The sequence below is a fragment of the Lynx rufus genome, unplaced genomic scaffold, assembly GCF_022079265.1.
Source record: "Lynx rufus isolate CCGP_SWC_20201006 ecotype Redwood Valley unplaced genomic scaffold, mLynRuf1.p SCAF_11, whole genome shotgun sequence".
Taxonomy (NCBI): Eukaryota; Metazoa; Chordata; class Mammalia; order Carnivora; family Felidae; genus Lynx; species Lynx rufus.
This window is the reverse complement of record NW_025814825.1, coordinates 25258028-25276326: the sequence shown is the minus strand read 5'-3', so window position 1 is coordinate 25276326 and position 18299 is coordinate 25258028. Positions and strand designations below refer to the sequence as shown.

The 18299-nt window shown below is 42.1% G+C and overlaps 1 protein-coding gene across 1 annotated transcript in view; it reads left to right on the top strand.

Moving 5' to 3' along the window:
• The window catches only part of GRID1 (glutamate ionotropic receptor delta type subunit 1), a 697306-nt gene that overhangs the window by 663638 nt on the left and 15369 nt on the right, over window positions 1–18299 (top strand). The window contains exon 14 of the mRNA XM_047072607.1: window positions 17399–17565. Coding sequence (XP_046928563.1) covers window positions 17399–17565 — 167 coding nt within the window. The remainder of the gene's footprint in view (window positions 1–17398; window positions 17566–18299) is intronic.

Genomic DNA, 18299 nt, shown 5'->3' with positions numbered 1-18299 from the left:
GAATAGCGTCTGCCTAGAAGTTTGGAGAGGTGAATTTAAGTTCCACTTTTGACTTAATTGAATCTGTGGCTTGCCTTTGGTCAAGTGAATTCACCTCTCGGAGCTGTCTGTGAGACTGAGAAGAGCCTGCCCAGATTAGCTGTGAGCTTACCAATTCATACAGCAGAAAGTGTCTGTCATGGAAGCATAAGGTTGACATTCAGTAGACCTCAACAAACTGTATGTTAGGAAAAGAAGATAATAAAAATACAAAGACAAATAGAATGTAGTCTTCTAACAAGACATACAGTAAAATGCAGACATGCTAAGTGTTTGTTTCATGGGTTTAGACAATTGTATACAACTGTGTAATCACCACCCAAAAGAAGCTATAGAAACTCCCCATCACCTGGGGAAGTTTCCTCGTGTCACTTTCTGGATACTTCTCCCTACCCCCAGAAGCAACCACTTACAACTTTCTGGTAACACAGATTAGATTTACCTGTTCTTGTAATTTACATAAATAGAATAATGTACAATGTGTGTATTTGTGTTCAGTTTCTTTCCGCAGTGAAGCAGCAGTGAGGTTTAACTGTGCAATTCCGGATACTTCTTTTTCTTTCTTCGTTTTGAATAGTATTCCATTGTATGAACAAACCTCATTGTATTTGTTCATCCTTCAGCTGACATACATTGCCAATTTGGGGCTAATAGGAATGAGACTGTATGATCGTTTTTATACAGAGATTTTTGTAGAGAAATGTTTCCATCTTTCTTTACCAAATACAAAAGAGTAGAATTCCTGGATCATGGAGCAGATGTGTGTTTACCTCTGTAAGGAACTGCCTAACCACCTCCAACGTGGTTATTCTATTTTCTACTCCCACTAGTAATACCTGACTTATATACTTGTAAGCTCCAGTGGCTGTACATCCTAACCAGCATTTAGTGTTGTAGCCTTTTTTGACTGTAGACAATTTAGTAGGTGTGAAGGATAGTCCGAGGTAGTTCTGCTGCAGGCATCTGGCTGCAAGAATTTTCACTGCAAACATTTTGGCTGAATAACTAATTGGCCATCAGGCAATTTTGCCATAAAAGATAAAATAACCAGTTGACAGTCCGCTTTCATTTCTCCATTGAAAAATTTTCCATTTTTATATTATATAAATCTTAGCTAGTCCTCATAATGATCTATATAAATCTCAGCTAGCCCTCAAAGTGGTCTATGCAGTAACACATAGAGATGGTGGTCTTAAAATAGAGGCTGATGACAACTCTGTATGTTGACTTGATAGAAAGTAAAGTGATAAAACTTACTGGTAGTGTGAAATAAGAGAGTGGTAAAGCCAGATTGCACACTAGACTACACTAGAAAATGATGACAGATCAGTTAAAACAATGACAAAATTTAGTTACAAATGCATTACAGCATTGGCCTGTCACATTTTCCATAGAAGTTTGGAGCATCTATCAGTGGACATGTGTCAATATGCCAAGAACAAACAACAGTGCAAAAGGCTCTCACAATACAATGCAAAGCTCAGTTGCAAATATGCACCCTAGTTTTTGGAAAATTGGGATCTGTTTAATAATTTTATTTTTTTCATGTTTCATTGTGTGCTTTTTAATGCCCCTCTTTTCTTTTTCATTCTTTTATCTTTTATGGCAAAAGTGACTCATGACCAACTAGTTATGTGGCAGAAATGCTTGCAACAAAGATATCTATAGCAAAGATGCTTATGGCAAAAATGTGGACTTGGTGAAGGGTATCCCATCCTTTAATTGGCATTCTTATGGTGGCTAATGGTATCTGGCACTCTTTCACGTGCTTATTGGCCATCCACATAGCTTCTTTCAGGGAGTGTATGCTCAAGTCTTTGTCAATTTTTACTGGGCACTGCATCTTTTCATTATAGATTTAGATGAGTTTTCAATATATTCTAGATGTAAGTCCTTGATCAAATACTAAGGATCAAATATCAAGTTCCAGTCTGTAACTTACCCATTCATTTTTTTAATGGTGTTTTTTAAGGAATAGGATTTTTAAAAAATGTTTATTTATTTATTTATTTATTTATTTTGAGGGGAGCAGAGAGAGAGAGGGAGAGAGAGAAAATCCCAAGCAGTCCCCATGCTCAGCATGGAGCCTGATGCAGGGCTCTATCTTACAAACCATGAGATCATGACCTGAGCCAAAATCAAGAGTTGGATGCTTAACTGACTGAGCCACCCAAGCACCCCAAGGAATAGAATTTTAAAATTTTGATAAAACCCCATAGAGCAGGGCTTTTTGTTTCATGGTTTAATGCTTCTTGTTTCTAGTCTGAGAAAGTTTCCTACCTTAAAGTTGCATGTTTTCTTCTAGTTTTTACATTTATGTCATATATTTGTGTTTTACATTTATGTTGCATCTCAAGGTAGTTTTTTGTGTGTGGAATAAAGAAGTGGTCCAGGTCCACTTTTCCTCCCCATATATGCGTCCCATTGACCTAGCATTTATTTAAAAGACAAAAACAAAGTGTGTGTTTACTTAACAAATAGATGTGTTGACTGAAAACCAAATGGCCATATATTTGTTGGCCTATTTCTGGATTCTTTATTCTGTTCCATTGATCTATATATCTATTCTTATGCTGATACAAAAATGTCTTGATTACAGTAGCTTTATAATAATTCTAATAACTCCTTAAATCAGGTAGTATAAGTCCTGCAACCTTTTCTCTTACAAGAGTATTCATAGGTCCTTTCCATTTCCACTTAAACTTTAGAATCATCTTGTCAAATTTCTTCAAAAATGCCTGAGATGTTGATAGCTATGGCACTGAATCTATAGATCATTTGGAGGAAAATTGATATCTTCACAATATTGGCTCCTCTAATCCACAAACATAGTTTTTCCTTTCAAAACACCAACTTTTGACTTTATTGAATTTTCTCTGTTGTTATGGTTTATTGACTTCAGATTTTTTTTAAGTTTTTTTTTTTTTTCTTCTAATGGTGCCTGAGTGGCTCAGTCGGTTGAACATCTGACTCTTGATTTTGGCTCAGGTCATGATCCCAGGGTTATAGGATCAAGCCCCACATTGGGCTCTGTGCTGAGTGTGGAGCCTGCTTAAGATTCTCTCTCACTCCCCTTCGGCCCCTCCCCTGCTTGTGCTCTCTCCCTCTCTCTCTAAAATAAAAATTTTTTTAATTAAAAAAAATTTTTTTCCTCTATTCACTTTGGTTTTAATTTGCTCTTACTTCTTTTTGCTTTTTAATGTTGAGACTTAGACCATTGAATTTTGCTCATTTTCTTTCCTAATATAAACATTTAGAACTATAAATTTGCCTCTGCTCACTGTTTTAGCTGCATCCCATGGTATTTATGTATTGCATTTTCATTAAGCTCAAAATATGAAGTGTGAGACTTTCAGTCTTTTTCTTTAAGGTATCCCTATTGAGTTCTGGAGGAAAGCAAATGGCTGTGATTTAATGTGGGAAAGGCTATGGGGACAGAAAGCAGGGATGTATTCTGTTTAGTGAAGTTGAGGAAAGCTTCCTAAGGTAGTCCTGTTGTGAACACACATTTTGCAATCCAAACGCCTCAATTCCTTTTCAGTTTTGACAATACAAGTGTGAGACCGTGAGAGAAAATTGGTTAGCAGAAAATTAAATACACGGAAAAAGAAGGAAAACCAGAGAGGCAAAAAAGACAGTTAAATGCCATGTAAACGAAGTGCATTTTTATTTCTACTGAATGTATAGTTTCCTTGTAGGAGAATGAAGGCAGTGGTGTTTTCCCTGCTGAACAGTTGCTGTCTAAAGAACCCCCTTCTGGGGTCTCAGCCTTAGTCCTAACTGTCTTGGCCATGCAATATAACTGAGCCTTCTTCATTCACCTGCTTTAACTCTGTGGCCCAACCCAACTCCAAGTGCACTAAAGTTAAGTATCCTCCAATCAATGCCAACATTTAAAGTAATGAGGCTTTAAGAGGAAATCTTATATATAAATATACATTTATAATTTAAATGTAATATATCACCATTAAGAAAAGCTTAGAATGTTTTTAAAAATAAGCAGAAAAGAACCAACCAAACTTTTCTCATCACCTAAATAAGGCTCCAGGAATTCTTGTGTACATTTCTGTCTAGTCTTTTTTGAATCTGTACAAAAATTGTACATAATTATGATGTTTTAGAAAATATATTTTATCCTGTTTTTCTAATATTGTTATAAAACTTTATAAAAATTATTTTAGTGGCAAATTAATATTTCATCAAATAGATGTAAAATAACTTATTTAAACATTTTCTTCTTGATTGTCATTTGGGCCATTTCTAATTTTTCACAAATATAAATAGCATTATAATGAACACCTTCATGTAAAATGTTTTTTCAGTTACTACATTTATCCCTTCAGGTCAAATTCTCAAAAGTAAAATTACATTATTAAAAAAGGATATAAACATTGAAAGCTCTTGAAAAAAATATTGCTGAGTATTGCCAAAAGTAAAACTTTGAATTACATTCTTATATTTGGAATCAAAAGAATACTCAGGTTTCACATTTTTTTTTCCCCATCAAATCCTTGTGGATTTGTCTTTGGTAGGAAGAATCTTTTTACAAATTGGTATTTTTCTATTTTTCTCATGTTCTCTATTGTGATTTTTTCCACTTTCTTTTTATATAGGTACATATGTATTTTTGCTTTATTTTGCTTTATTATCTCTGGGAAGTCAAATGAAGAAGAAATCGTTTCCTTTTCAACTCATTGCCCACACACACACCCTTGGTCCACATGAGGTATTGCCATCAATGATCCATATATTTTGGTGGGTTTGAGAAAATTAAGATCGTGTTTAGACTTAAGATCATGCTTAGACATCTACCTTTATTTAATAATCAGATTGATACACATATAAACCCCTTCCAAGATGTGTTATTTCTGCAACCAATTTATTATTTGAAGTATTTTGTTTCTTATTCATTGATGCATTCATTCATTCATACATTAACTCATTTACTACTGCTGAATTTGGCTAATATATAAAAGTGGGCTTGATACTTTCTTCCTAAAATTGAGTTAGAATTGATGTAAGGTCAAAATGAAGGCAAAGGCTTATTTTGCACATATGTTATTTATAAAATAAAAGAGTTTTGTTTCCTTTTTTACTTTATCCAGGCATTTCCTTCCTAACATTGGGTCTGGGGTCAATGTTAATCCAGAGATTAATATAACCATGATGGCTACCATTAGAGAGACTTAGGATGACTCAGGTGTGGTGTTAAGTTTCTGCCATGCTTTAGCTCACTTGTTCTTCAACACAACCTGTTTATTAATGAGAAAACTAAAGTTTGACGAGGGCAAGGCACTTCCTGAAAATCAGTCTTGAGTCAGTTTGGGACCCAGGATTTGAGCTCAGTATTTTTCTCACTCCAGCACCTGTATCATTATCTGTGGCATCTTGCAGAAATGGAAGGAGAAGCATGATCAGAGTAAAACTAGCTCCTGCCTTCCACTCACCTGGAAACCCGAGCACTTCCTGTCTCTCTCCCTTCCCTGGTACACCACCATGGTACTTGATGCTTGGAACATCATTCCCTTTCTTGGCTGGCCAGGCTGGTTCCTAGTTATTCCTCCAGCCTTAGCAGAAGCATTCACTCTTCCTGAGTCCCTAGCCCTCTACCCCACCCCCAGCTCCTCCTTCCTCCAGGCAGGGCCAGGGGCTTCCTTATCACATTGTGCACACTAGAGCACAGCTTCATCAGATTCCACCTCATCCTTAGTGCCCTGCTTTGTCATATCCCCCGCTAGACTCAGAGGCTCCTTAGAGTCAGGGCTGTCTCTTATTCATTCGTCTGTTCCCAGGGCCTAGAGCAGAGGTAGGCATAGCAGCAAAGCACATGGACATCCATAGCCTTTTATCCTTTTTAAATCAAACAAATGTTCGATGAGTAACAAATGAGAGTGTGCAGAAATGTAGGCATGTGCATCTTTCTTCAACATAAATGAGGAGGATTGCTGGTACCCAGTTGCAGAGAGGGCAGGAAGGGGGTGAGGAGGGGCACAGAGGGCAGCGGGACTTAGCCAGTCTCCTGGAGCAGGTTCCTATACAATTGACTAAGTTGGTCCCTTCATAACACCCTGCTGCTTAATTCTGTTTGATGATGATTGGTTTGGGATAATACAGTCCAAAGATCAAGGAAAGCCCCCAGTGTGCCTCCCTTATTAAATTACTTTGCTTTGGGTTTTGAGCATTGCCAAGCAAATCTCGTTATGAATTCTTCAATTACTTTCTTTTGCAGTTTTAATAATTTGGTAGGGTAAGCTCTGGAATCAAACCAATATCTGTGCCATCATGCTAACTTTGATTATTTTCAAGCTCCTCATTAGAGGGTGGGAGGATGTTCACTCCCCTTAAATCTGATTTTATTTTTCAGATTTGCTCTGCCCCGTAATTTGCTTTGTACCCAGGTCTGATGAACTTCACCTTCGTGCTGGCTGTAAATGTGGGCTGATTCCATTCTGTTTGTTCCGCTGAGTATTATTGCTCTGGGTTTTATGATTTAAGTTTTTTTTTACATTTTGAATTGTTTTGTTATTTGATTCCAAATCAAGAAGCGATTGCTAATGAAAACAATTTTGATTTATTGCATCAGCCAGATCATTGGCAATTTTTGTTTAGCTTATTTTTATTTCCGCTCTGTTGGTATAATGTTGTTTGTGCAGAAACAAAGGGAGAGAGGGAGGAAAGAAAATAACAGTTATAAAGAAACTATTCCATGTGGCATGGTGCTTATGTACTCTGTCTTCACCATTGATGGCGTTTTGTGATATTTTCATTTTGCAAATGAGGAATGCAAAACACAAAAAAGGTTAAACAGTTTGTCAAGAGATTATCAGACTCTTTCTACCATCCACAAGTTCATTATTGTTACTACTGTTATTACCATCACATCATCCCTAGCATCAATAATATAAAACCTATTTGGGTAGAAGTAGTGGTCTCCCCTGGGATGGGTAGCTCTAATGAGGCGTCTCTTTACCTTTCAATATAAAGGTATTAAGATTGGCTTTGAACCTGACATTTTAAAATTTTAGTGTGTGAGAGAGAGAGCATACACACACAAACACAGAGATGGACAGAGAGAGAGTGATGAGGGGTAGATGACCTTAAATCAGGGACAGTAATGAGAGCAGTAAAAGCCCTGAAGATCATGCCTCTCAAGAATCAGATAAAGGAACCAGAAATGGTGTGGAGCCTGGTAAAGAAAACCCTGAGCTGTGAAATTGGCTATCTCTAGTATTTGAAGAATCCTCATATGGAAGAGGTCTTGGATTCATTCTGTACAGCCCATATCTCAGACCTCAGCTTAGTTATGCGAGAAGTGATGAGAAGTGATCACAGTGCTTTCTAGTAAGGGCTGGTTGTCCCTGGGCCATGTGGCAGGCTCCAATTCACCCAGTGCCCCCGCCAGTCCCCTCTGGTGGTGAATCTTTCTGATTCTTTGACTTTACAAAGCTGTACATCCTGCCAGGTAGAGCTCAGAGTTTGTTCTGTGAGAGATAGGACTCCATTTCAATCTTTTTGGTCAGAATGTGACCTCTTTCCTAGCTCCTCAAAGTGCTTTCAGACTATTGTGTGAGGTTTTTCTCTCAAGGCTGACATTTCAGCAAAGGCCATAAAGGAATACTTAAGCCGCAAATGGGGTTAGCAAATGAGACTCTTCAACATTAAACCCACAGAGATGGCCTCCCAACAGTTTCAGGGGTAGTCTTTAATATTAATTGTGATCACACACAATTTTACTACTTTTCTCTTCTTCTGGCACAGTCTGAGTTGCTAGTTCCCAACAACCTTTTATGGCTAAAGAAACAGAGAGGGGGGAAGTGGCCGCAGATGTCAAAGTCACCTTGGCCTCAGGGTGTGGTTTCATGGGTCTCTTTTGAACTTTGTCTCCAAGAAGTCAAGTGCTCAGTTAAAGCAGCATGAATGAGGCGAGGAGAGTGAGGGGTTTGAGTTAACAAAAACCGGGTTTGGTTCTTACATCCCTTTTGTGCCAGAGGTGAGACCTTCGCAAGATAATTCCCAGACAAAGTTACCTCCTCTGAAATACAGGATTAATACTCCTGGGTCTTCCCAGAGTTATAAAGATTAGAGGTGATGTAAGGGTTTGGCGCAGTGCCTTGTAGGGTGTCTTTTAACACTGTCATTCTCCAAGTGTGGTCCTTGGACCAGCAATGTCAGCATCATCTGGGACATGTTAGAAATGAAATCTTTGAGTCCTCCTTATACCCAGTAAATCAGAAGTTGAGAGAGGGAAGCAGGGTGGAGACTAGTTGTCTGTATTCTAACATTCCCTCCAGATGATTCTCATGCCCTCTTAAGTTTGAGAACATGCACTTGAACAAGTGGTGCTTATTGTTATGATTGTTGCTTTATTAGTATTAATACTTGATTTAGACCTGGATCTTAGAAAGTGACTCTTAGCCAGAGGCCCAGGGATGCCTTTTGATAGGCATTCCTGCCTTTGTCCAGGAAGGTCAGCCTGTGGAGGAGAGAACGGGATGGATAAGGGTGAAGGAGAAATCTGGAGGGGCGTTCAGGACATATCCAGCCCAGCTTGATTTGATTCAAGACCCCAGGCTTCCCCATATCATTGCATTCATGCCTTCAGTTCTTCATTAGTCACTTTACACATATTTATTCAGCACCAACTGTATACCAGACATCACGCTAGGACAATGAACAGGACACGCATGGCCATGAGGCTTACATTCCTTTGTGTGGGTGTGTGTGCATGTGAACACATGCACTCACGCATGCGCAGGGAGTAGCTGCATGGCCCTATCCCTATGCTTCTTCAGAGAATGTTTGACCACATGGATGCCTGTCCTCTATGCTGCCTGAATTCATATATTCTTAAGTTGTTTCCCTTCCCCAGGATAACATTTTTCATTCTGTATTTTCTCTTTGTAATCTATTTTGTATCTAAGCAAACCAATTTACTCTTTCTTTTAGATCATTCTTAATCTTTCCCATGGAAGAACTCAGATTAGATTGTTGTTTATCATGGTCTTTGGACAATTTAAAGTTTTGACAAATCATTGAAAATCAATGTGTCCCTTTGCCCTGCTGGGAAGGTTGTTTATGGCCCCTGGTTTTGCTGATGGTGTGCAGTTTTAGACTTTGAGGAAGAAGCCATTGATTCTTCCAAGTTAGGACTTTTATCTTTCCTTTGTACTGAACCAGCTCCATCTCCCTTGGAGATGTGAGAAACCTCCTTCCACTAAGATAATACTTGATTCACTAAATAAGACTGTCTGTCCCAAAGTGTTAGAGGTGCAAAAAGGGAATGCAACCATAAAGCTTCCATAGAGTCAGGTGCTGGAGGCTGAACATCATTAACAAAAGCTTGGCAAGAATTTGGTAGCAGAAGAGAAAAAAAATCAGTATGATACCAGAGACAGCTCCTCAGGGGGCTCTGTGTGACTCTTTGGGGCTACTTAGATGTTGAACTTTTGATATGGGAGAGTGGAAGGCCATTTGCAGTCCAGGAGACCTGGAGAGACATTCAATCTCTGTCAATAGCTGATTCTGTGGTCTTGGGCATAGTCCTTTTTGAGCCTTGATCCTCTTGGGAAATTGACACAGTCTGTGCTGTAGAAGTTTATTCTGAACTTTCTAAGAAAAGAATGTATGAGAAAGACCCAAGTAGAGCACTTTGCAGGAAGAAGATGTAAAACGTAACTTTCCTTTAGTGTTTATTTTCAATAGTCTTGGTCTCTCGACTCCATGACTTCTGCTCCTCCATTTAGTGCCCCAACCCGAGACCCTAGAGCCATTAATACTCTCCCCCTTTCTAGACCTGCTCTCAAGAGAGGGTCAGAAATTAATGGACACAAAGGTCTGTATTGTTGGATCTCTCAACTTGAGCACACATCAGCACCACCTAGAGAGATTATTAGATGGTTGAGCTCCACTCCCAGAGTCTCTTTTTTTTTTTTTAATTTTTTTTTAACATTTATTTATTTTTGAGACAGAGAGACAGAGCGTGAACAGGGGAGGGTCAGAGAGAGAGAGGGAGACACAGAATCTGAAACAGGCTCCAGGCTCTGAGCAGTCAGCACAGAGCCCGACGCGGGGCTCGAACTCACATACCGCGAGATCGTGACCTGAGCTGAAGTCGGACGCTTAACCGACTGAGCCAACCAGGCGCCCCCAGAGTCTCTTATTCAGTGGATCTGACATGAAGCCTGAGAATTTACATTTCTTATTAAGTTCTCCAGTGATGCTGATACTGCTGGTCCAGGGAACATACTTTGAGACCCACTGGTCTACATTATACACTTTGAGGATGTTAAAGCAGGAGAAGACCTGAAGGACCATCTGGGCTCATCTTCCATATTTACAAATCAGTAGTGAGCCAGTAACCGGGCTAAGACTGTGACCCAGGCTAACAGTCTTTCTAATTTACCAGGCTGATGGGGGTCCAAGCTTTAAGCTATAAGGATGATGCTGATGATGATTATCATGATCATGAGGACAGTGTCTTATTGTTTGAGTTCCTTCTATGCATCAGACACTTTCCATGCTGTCTCCTCCTGTGATGAGCCTGTGTGGGCTTGCTATTTCTACCTTCAAATGAGGTTATGTAGGCTCAGATTTCAGGTGACTGGCCAAGAACACTAGAGGAAGGCCTGATCTGCCCGTGTCCAGACCTTTGCTATCATTGACATACCAGGCCTTTCTCTTTATGAAATGGAACTAAAAATTCTATAAAGGAAGTTAAAGAATCAAAGAAAAGACAATATAAGAGTAAGGGCATTGGTGGCTTGAGGAATTACTTGCCATTTTCTCTACCCCTTGGTGAGCTGCTTGCCACTGACTTTGTTACTCTAGGATACAAGAATACTAGGATGGGACAGGCAATCATTGCAGAAATCTTGCAGGCCTAATGCCTGGCCATCAGGAGCCATTTTCTGCTGCTGTAGCCTTATGACATTTCCCTTATCCCAGTCTTGTCCCTCAGGTAATGGGCAGCCTCACTGCGACCACCATGACAAACCTGCGTGTTTGCCCTCACACCTGCACTCATGTCCACAGACACACACACACTCAGGACATCCCCGTACCAGCTGGCCTTGCTGCCCCTTTGATTGTGTTATCTCATTGTCCAGCTCCATCCTGTTCACTCTGGTCTGAAGCCAGGAGCCAAATTGACTTTGTGCCCCATGGACACTTCAGAAGAGCAGCCATTGCACTAACTGTGGGAGTGTTATATTGCCATTTCCCCCTCCCATGGAGCCTTCCCTGGTTTTCCTGCTTTTTCTGTTCTGGGGGCTGGTCTAGGTAAATGGTCATTATCTCTCACTTCATGGGTGGCAGGTTTCCTTACAGCCACCTGAGATTAGCTTGTGAACACCTCTGAGAGTCCTGTTGATTGTCTGCCCTACATGTGCATGTCATTTTGGATGATCTGTCCATTGTTCTGAGAGACCAGGAGAGGTAGGCTCCTTACCTGCTGTTAGTCTGTTTATCTTAAACTCTTTGTGGTTCTCCAGTCACTTGGTACCTGAGTTTACTTCTCTCCTGCTTCCCTGGGGTCTGTGGTACTTATGCACGCACACATGCATGCACACACACACACATACATTTGCATACATTTATGTACTCATACTTACACACACCCATACACACACCACAGACTCCCACAGAGCATGTTGCTGACTTGGTCAAGGTGGAGGAATGGATGTGGGGGGGGTGTGGGAAGATAGATGTTCCCATAACAGCTGACAGATCGGTCTCCTGAATCAAGCTGGGGACTGCAGAAGGGAAGAGAGAGAGCTTGAATCGAGCCCTCACTATTGCCAGGCACAGTGCATTGTGTCTTGTAATTTCACAGTCAGAATAGCTCTCTAGGAAACAATTATTGGTCCCCAAGATTGTTGGTTCCTTGAAGAGCTGGGGGTGTAGCCCTGCACTTGTCTTTGTCTACAACTCTTCTCTTTTCACTACACTGTGCTCAGGAGGGGGGCCGAATCACTAAAATTCCCCTCTGGGACAGTGCGGTCACAGGAGAGATGCTTGCCAAGCTGCAGAAAAACATGGGCAACACAGTAGATTAAAAGAAACCAACAGAAGTCACCCATGGTGGCATCACCCCAAGATGACCATGTTGGTATTTGGTGCTTGGTTTCCTTTCTTCATAAACATAAAAACATTATTTTTACATGATGATTTAAAAAGGATATCACAGTGCAAATACTCCAGTGTAACAGATTCTTTTTCACTGAACAGCATAATACTGGTTCTCATGTATTTAGCATCTACTATATGCCAGGCAAGATTCTAAGCATGTCACATTTATAGAGGGATTTAATCCTCATCAGAACTCTGTGAGCAATGGACCATTTTGCGTCCATGAGAACTGAGGCCCAGAGATGTTAAGCAACTTGCCTGCACTCACACAGTCAGAAAGCAGTGGAGCTGGGATTCAAATCCATACCGTTGGAGCCAGATCCAGGCTAGCCCTTGTTTGCCACAGACAATTGTTTCCCTTAGTGATCATTGCTCTCTTTAAGACTCCATGGTAATGGTAATACAATATTCCATCATTTAATACTGTCATTTACCCAGTTGATTCTTAAGTTTTGAACATTTAGATTATTTCCAATTGTTTCTAGTTTAAACAGTGTTACTCTGAAAATCTTTGTACAAACATCTTTTCAGAAACTGAATAATTCCTTAGGATAGATCCCTAAGGGTGGAATTGCTGTATATGCACATTTTAAGAGCGTCTGAGTCTCCCCACCAAATTGCCATTCCAGAAATATCGTGCCAGCCCACATTCCTACCGGCAGACTGTAAAATTGTCCTTTTCTCCACAGATGGTCTGGGTTTTCACTGTGCATCTTGTTATTTGGTGCAGGTGTCACTGTATCCAGGGTTCAGGCTGTGCATGGCAATGCATTGCCAGTTCATGAACATGACCATGGGAGCTAACACTTGGGACACCTGAGAGGGCCAAGCTCTGCTTTGGGTGAAAGTGGACTCTGGGAGAGGCACTAGGTGTGACTCCAGATGGCGAATGCACATGAGGATGCATCAAGTGTCCAAGGAGTCCCTGATATCCTAACAACCCCGTCTAGAGACAGTGTGGCCCGTGACCTCCATTTCACAGGGTTCAGCAGTTCCACAAGCCACCACGTTTCCAAAGCTGGAGAAAGACAGTCATTGCCATCTCAGTGTGTTCTGTCACCAGCAGCACTGCCCTGGGAAGTGCTCAGAGGGCAAGGACACCAGGACCAACTTCCCCAGCCCTTCCTTCATGGGTCCAAGCAGGGCAGAGGGGACAGCACAGCCTTCTTTGGAGCCAGAGTGCTAGCTTACCTTAACCTGGCTCTGCCTTTCATGATCTGGGTCTGTTTGGGACAACTCACTTTGTTTCTCCTTCGTCTGTCAAAGGGTATGGATGTTCTGCCCTTTAGAATTATAGCAGGGATGGCAAAGGAACCAGGGCTCTGAAAGTCCCGGCACCCAGCAGGTGCTCTGCACCTTCCCTGTAGCTGGCACCGTAGACACCTGATTTCCTTCAGCACTTTCTTTCCAATAACATTTGTGTTCGCTGTTTGCAGTCCCAGCATTCTTGTTTGGGGGAACAATGTGGTTGCTTGCCCCTTTCCAAAAGCAGTTAGAATGGAATAGAAGAGCATAATGAAGTTCTTGCCTCGAAGGCTGTTGTCTCTGAAAGTTTGTGCTCCAAGTGAGTTCTGCGAAGGGCAGAATCAGCTGTGCAATGAAAGGCAATGCAATCTCATTTTATTATTGGTGTGGAGCAATGGAGAGGGAGTCCTCCAATATCCCAGCTCACTCATGGCTTTGTTTATTGTGCCCAACCTTCCTCCAGCCATAGAGGCTGATCACATTCCCCCAAATGTTAGGGAGGATACTCTAAATGCTGGGGCCAGGCACCCTCCTATCTCCATCCCTTTCCATTCGTTGTACTCCAGCGTACATGTGGACTGGGCACAGAGTGGACTTCAGGGAAGGGCTTGGATCCTGTTTGCTAAGGTACTTACAGGGAGATATGTCAGGGGTGGCTTGCTACCGGCTGCTATCCTGACTTCCTGGGGATGGATGCTCAGATGCCTTTGACTTTGTCTAATATCAAAGCTGTTCTTTTCCTTCTATCCCTGAATCTTCACATCTTTTCATTTTTTATGTTTAAACCAATTGCCTTTTCTTTCCCTTTTAGGGAAAGGGGAGAATGAAACAAAGCAAAATGTTTAGATGCAGCCCAGGGAAATAAGGGCTGTATTTGGGTAATAGCCGGGAAATTGGAGAGCTCTGCCAGGCCTCTGTGTTGTATTGATGGGCAAGGGCACACAGGGGAATGGAGATCAGACTTGGTGCCTGTATAGTGTGTGATAACATAGATTGTGTAACAAGATTAAAGAAAAACCTTTAACCAGCTTGTCCTAAGAATCACTAATACCACTCCGTTATGTAATAATCCTATCCATCTATTGGCATATTACATTTCACATGTGTACAGAACAATAATAATACTGTATCTATCCTATTGTTTTATACTACTTTAATTTTGTGTATATATATGCTTATGCATATACGTATATTTCTGTGTACACACACACACACACACACACACACCAAGATTTGTGGATAAGCAGCACAGATTGTGGTTTTCCACAAATTGTGGTTTTCCACAAACCATGGAAAGCTGGTTTGGGCCCTATTAAGGAGAAACATGTCTTCAAATTTGGGGCAGGTGTGTGTGTGGAGCTCATTCTTCATGGAGACAGGAACGTCTATATAAAGGGGACATAACCATGATGGGTAGTGTGTTTGGGCTTCTTATAGTTGGCATCTGAATATTCCTGAGAGCATGGCCAGGCCTAAGAAGACTTCTGTGTTACACAGGGTCTGTGACACACCAGGAAGATGGGGAGATATCTACAAGGTCCAGAAAATTTCCCTGGAGCCTAACAGACTTGGGAGGCACAGGGAGGGATCTGATGCTACATTTTACTCAGCATGGGGCTAAGAGGAGAACGTAGGGAGCTCTGGGATGCTGAGGAATTGGGGCAGAGATGTTGGGGATGGAGAGTATTTTCGTAAGGCTAGAGCCCAATGCATCTGGAGCCTCTGATGTGGTCCACAAACAAGATAGGGCACATCAGTCTCTCCAGGCCCCCCGTTCAGGCATTGTCAAGTACATCAGGGACTGGCCACATGCTCCTTGAAGCAGACATAAACATAATAGTAACTTTAGTGTCTGTTTAAAAATGGGAAGACTTCAAGAAAGAACTACTCTCCCCTCTTTTCTCGACAGCCTTCCTGGTTAAGGGATTTGCAGCTGAGACATTGTCAGCATCCTATCCATGTGTTTCCTGGCTTCTCAGCTTAGGCCAGCAAGACAATAAATGCTTCCTTCTTGCAGCTGCGCTCACCTGTCACTGAGCCCAGACCGGAACCACAAACACTTGTGGCTTGAAGGAAGCTAAGTACCCCCATAGAATGGCTGCACCAGGTTTTTGTCAGTCAGTTTCCACTCAATCTGAGCCAGTCTATTTCCTTTTCCTTCTTGGAACATCACTTGAAAGGTGGAAACGAACCTGATCTTAATTCTTCCTTCAACATGACATGCCCTTTTGAAATCGTCCAAATAACAATGTCTGATTGTCATGTTGAATTGCGAGCATGGATGTGAAATGCTCCAAAGTGAGACCAAAGCCAAATATTAGGTCATAAGTCAACATTTTGCTGAGAAACTTGGATACTAAGAGGTTGAAAATTTATATCTTTTCAAGAGAAAACTTGTTTGCCAGCAGGAAAAAATTTCAAAGACTGTTATCTTCCCTTATGGAAGGAGAGAAATGAGTGTAATTTTGCAACCTGGGTCAAAGTCCTTTAGGGACTTCTGAAATTGGCTTGGCCATGGAATGCAGCTTTGATGTAATATTTGGATTGCTCCCGGAGGTACAAGTCCATGGGTAGCACAGGTGCATGTGTCATTTCTTACAAGGTCTTTGGGAAAAATTGTTGAATGGCTAGGAGCAGCCTCTTCGTGCCGGGGGGCGCCATGCTCTGCTCACAAATCCTTTTGATGGAAAACTTCTGAAGAAAAAATGAGCCATTTTGGCCCACGGGCACTTTGGGTCCTAAAAGAAGTAAAATCTTGACTACCTTCATCTAAGTAATAATAGCACTCTTTGGAAAGTCTCAGTGGACATGAAGACTCACCTGAAGCAAGAGATCAGCACAATGCCCATGATGATGCCACAAAACTTGTAGCGTGCCAGCTTGATCTCTTGTCTGTGATCTTTCAGGCCTGCCACCAAGCCCAGACTGAGGTCTTACAGCACCCAGTGTGAGTTGTGGTCAGAGGGAAGAAGTGGCAAAGAGACAACTGTGTGCTCACTCTAGAATAAAAACCAGGCACTTGGCTACATTAAGAACATTATGCTCTATTTTAAGCTGGCCAAGTGACAATGTCTAGTTTGCATCTCCTTCCAAAAAGCAGAGCAGCTCACATTTCCCCTGAGTGTCCAAGTTCCAGGCAAAGTCAGAGTTAAGGCTCAGGATATAACTGAAGGTTTGCTGTGGATGGGTGTGATGGGGTGGGACTTCAGCGTGGCCACGGGAAAATTCCTTATGAAATAATCTGCAACCACTGCATTGATATAGAAACCTCCTGTGTGTGTGTGGCTGTGTGTGTGTGTGTGCACTCTTGCTTGTGTGCCTGTGTGTCTGTGCATGTATGTATGTGTTTGCGCATGTTTGTATGTGTGGGGACACTCTTGTGTGGGCAGTAGAAGGCACGTGGCAGAAACGCAACCTGGCACCATAATAATCAGGACCCTGACTTTATGGGTTCTTCCCTATGCATAGCAAGTTCAAGTTCATGACTTATATATAGATATTTTTTTATGACTTAGATATTAAGTCATAGCCACTCAGGGCACTAAATCTAGGGCCATCTTCCACATTCACCCTAAGCAGGGCTCAGCCAGGTTCTAAGTAGAAATACTAACTGGGTACTATTACACTCCCCCTAAATCTCTGAACAGAAAATCTCAATTCCCTGGGTCAGACTTCCTGCACTTTTGAAGGTGAGCCTGCTAATCTGAGAAATAGGTCCCTGCCATTGTGAGCAGGTAGCTAGCCTTAGATCTCACCTACCACTCACCTTTTCTACGTCTCTGTGTGACGTGTGCTTTCCTGGAGCATACTGGAGACAGCATCACAGCCTTTTGTGTCTAAACACAGCGAGTGGCAAGCCAGTGGCTTGCTGTGCTGGCTTGTGGTCAGGGGATCGCATTGGAGGGTCCTGCAAATTTCATCACTGAGCTACTCGGTGCTCAAAACTGATACAGGCCTACCTGACTCCATGGTGATTTTGGTCTTTCAGGCAAAGAAGGGGAACTACGCCTTTTTATGGGATGTGGCAGTGGTGGAGTACGCAGCCCTAACAGATGATGACTGCTCTGTGACTGTCATTGGCAACAGCGTCAGCAGCAAGGGCTACGGGATCGCCCTGCAGCACGGCAGCCCCTACAGGGACCTCTTCTCCCAGAGGTAGGCACCGTCAGCCAAGGGGGGCTTAGAGGATAAACTTCTCTTAGGAGGCAAGAGCCAACACAAGCTTGGTTCTTCCTCACATGAACTCAGCCCTGATTGTACACCAGCACATGCTCCTCCATCCACCCCAACTAGTCCCATGCCAGCCGGGGACGAAGAAGAGGAAGTATATGGTCCCGTCTCATGAAGGTGCATAGTCTCGGTGGGAACTGTGATGCAGGCAGGCAATGCCAGCACAGGGAAGTAAGTGCAATGAAGAGGCTATTCTAGAAGTGGAGGAGGGCAGAGGAAAACAGCTGATCAGAACCGGGAGGCCAGGGAGGGCACCTAAGGCCTGAAGGGTGAGTAGGAGGTAGCCAGATAGGCCCAGTAATTTAAAATTAAGTGAATAATTAATTGGATCTAAGAAGGGCCCAATACTTACTTATTATTATAAGTTTTAGGAAGTTCTAAAATTGGCTTTCAGTGGGAAAAGTCAGTGTGGGAAGAGTCAATGTGGTCTTGAAAAAAAGTGTGGTCAGAGAAGCAGATTGACTGCATATTCATGTGCACATGGGCTGAGGGGGGCAGACGCTATCTGCTGGGGCAGGCAAGGGACCTGCCTCCTCCCCATCCTCCCCAGATCAGCCTCCTGGTAATTAATACTAGCAAATGGTAGGGGAGGGCGGGGGTAAGAGGGGAGGAGGGCTTTATAGGCCTGGATATTCTAGCCTAAGCAAAGGCACATGGAT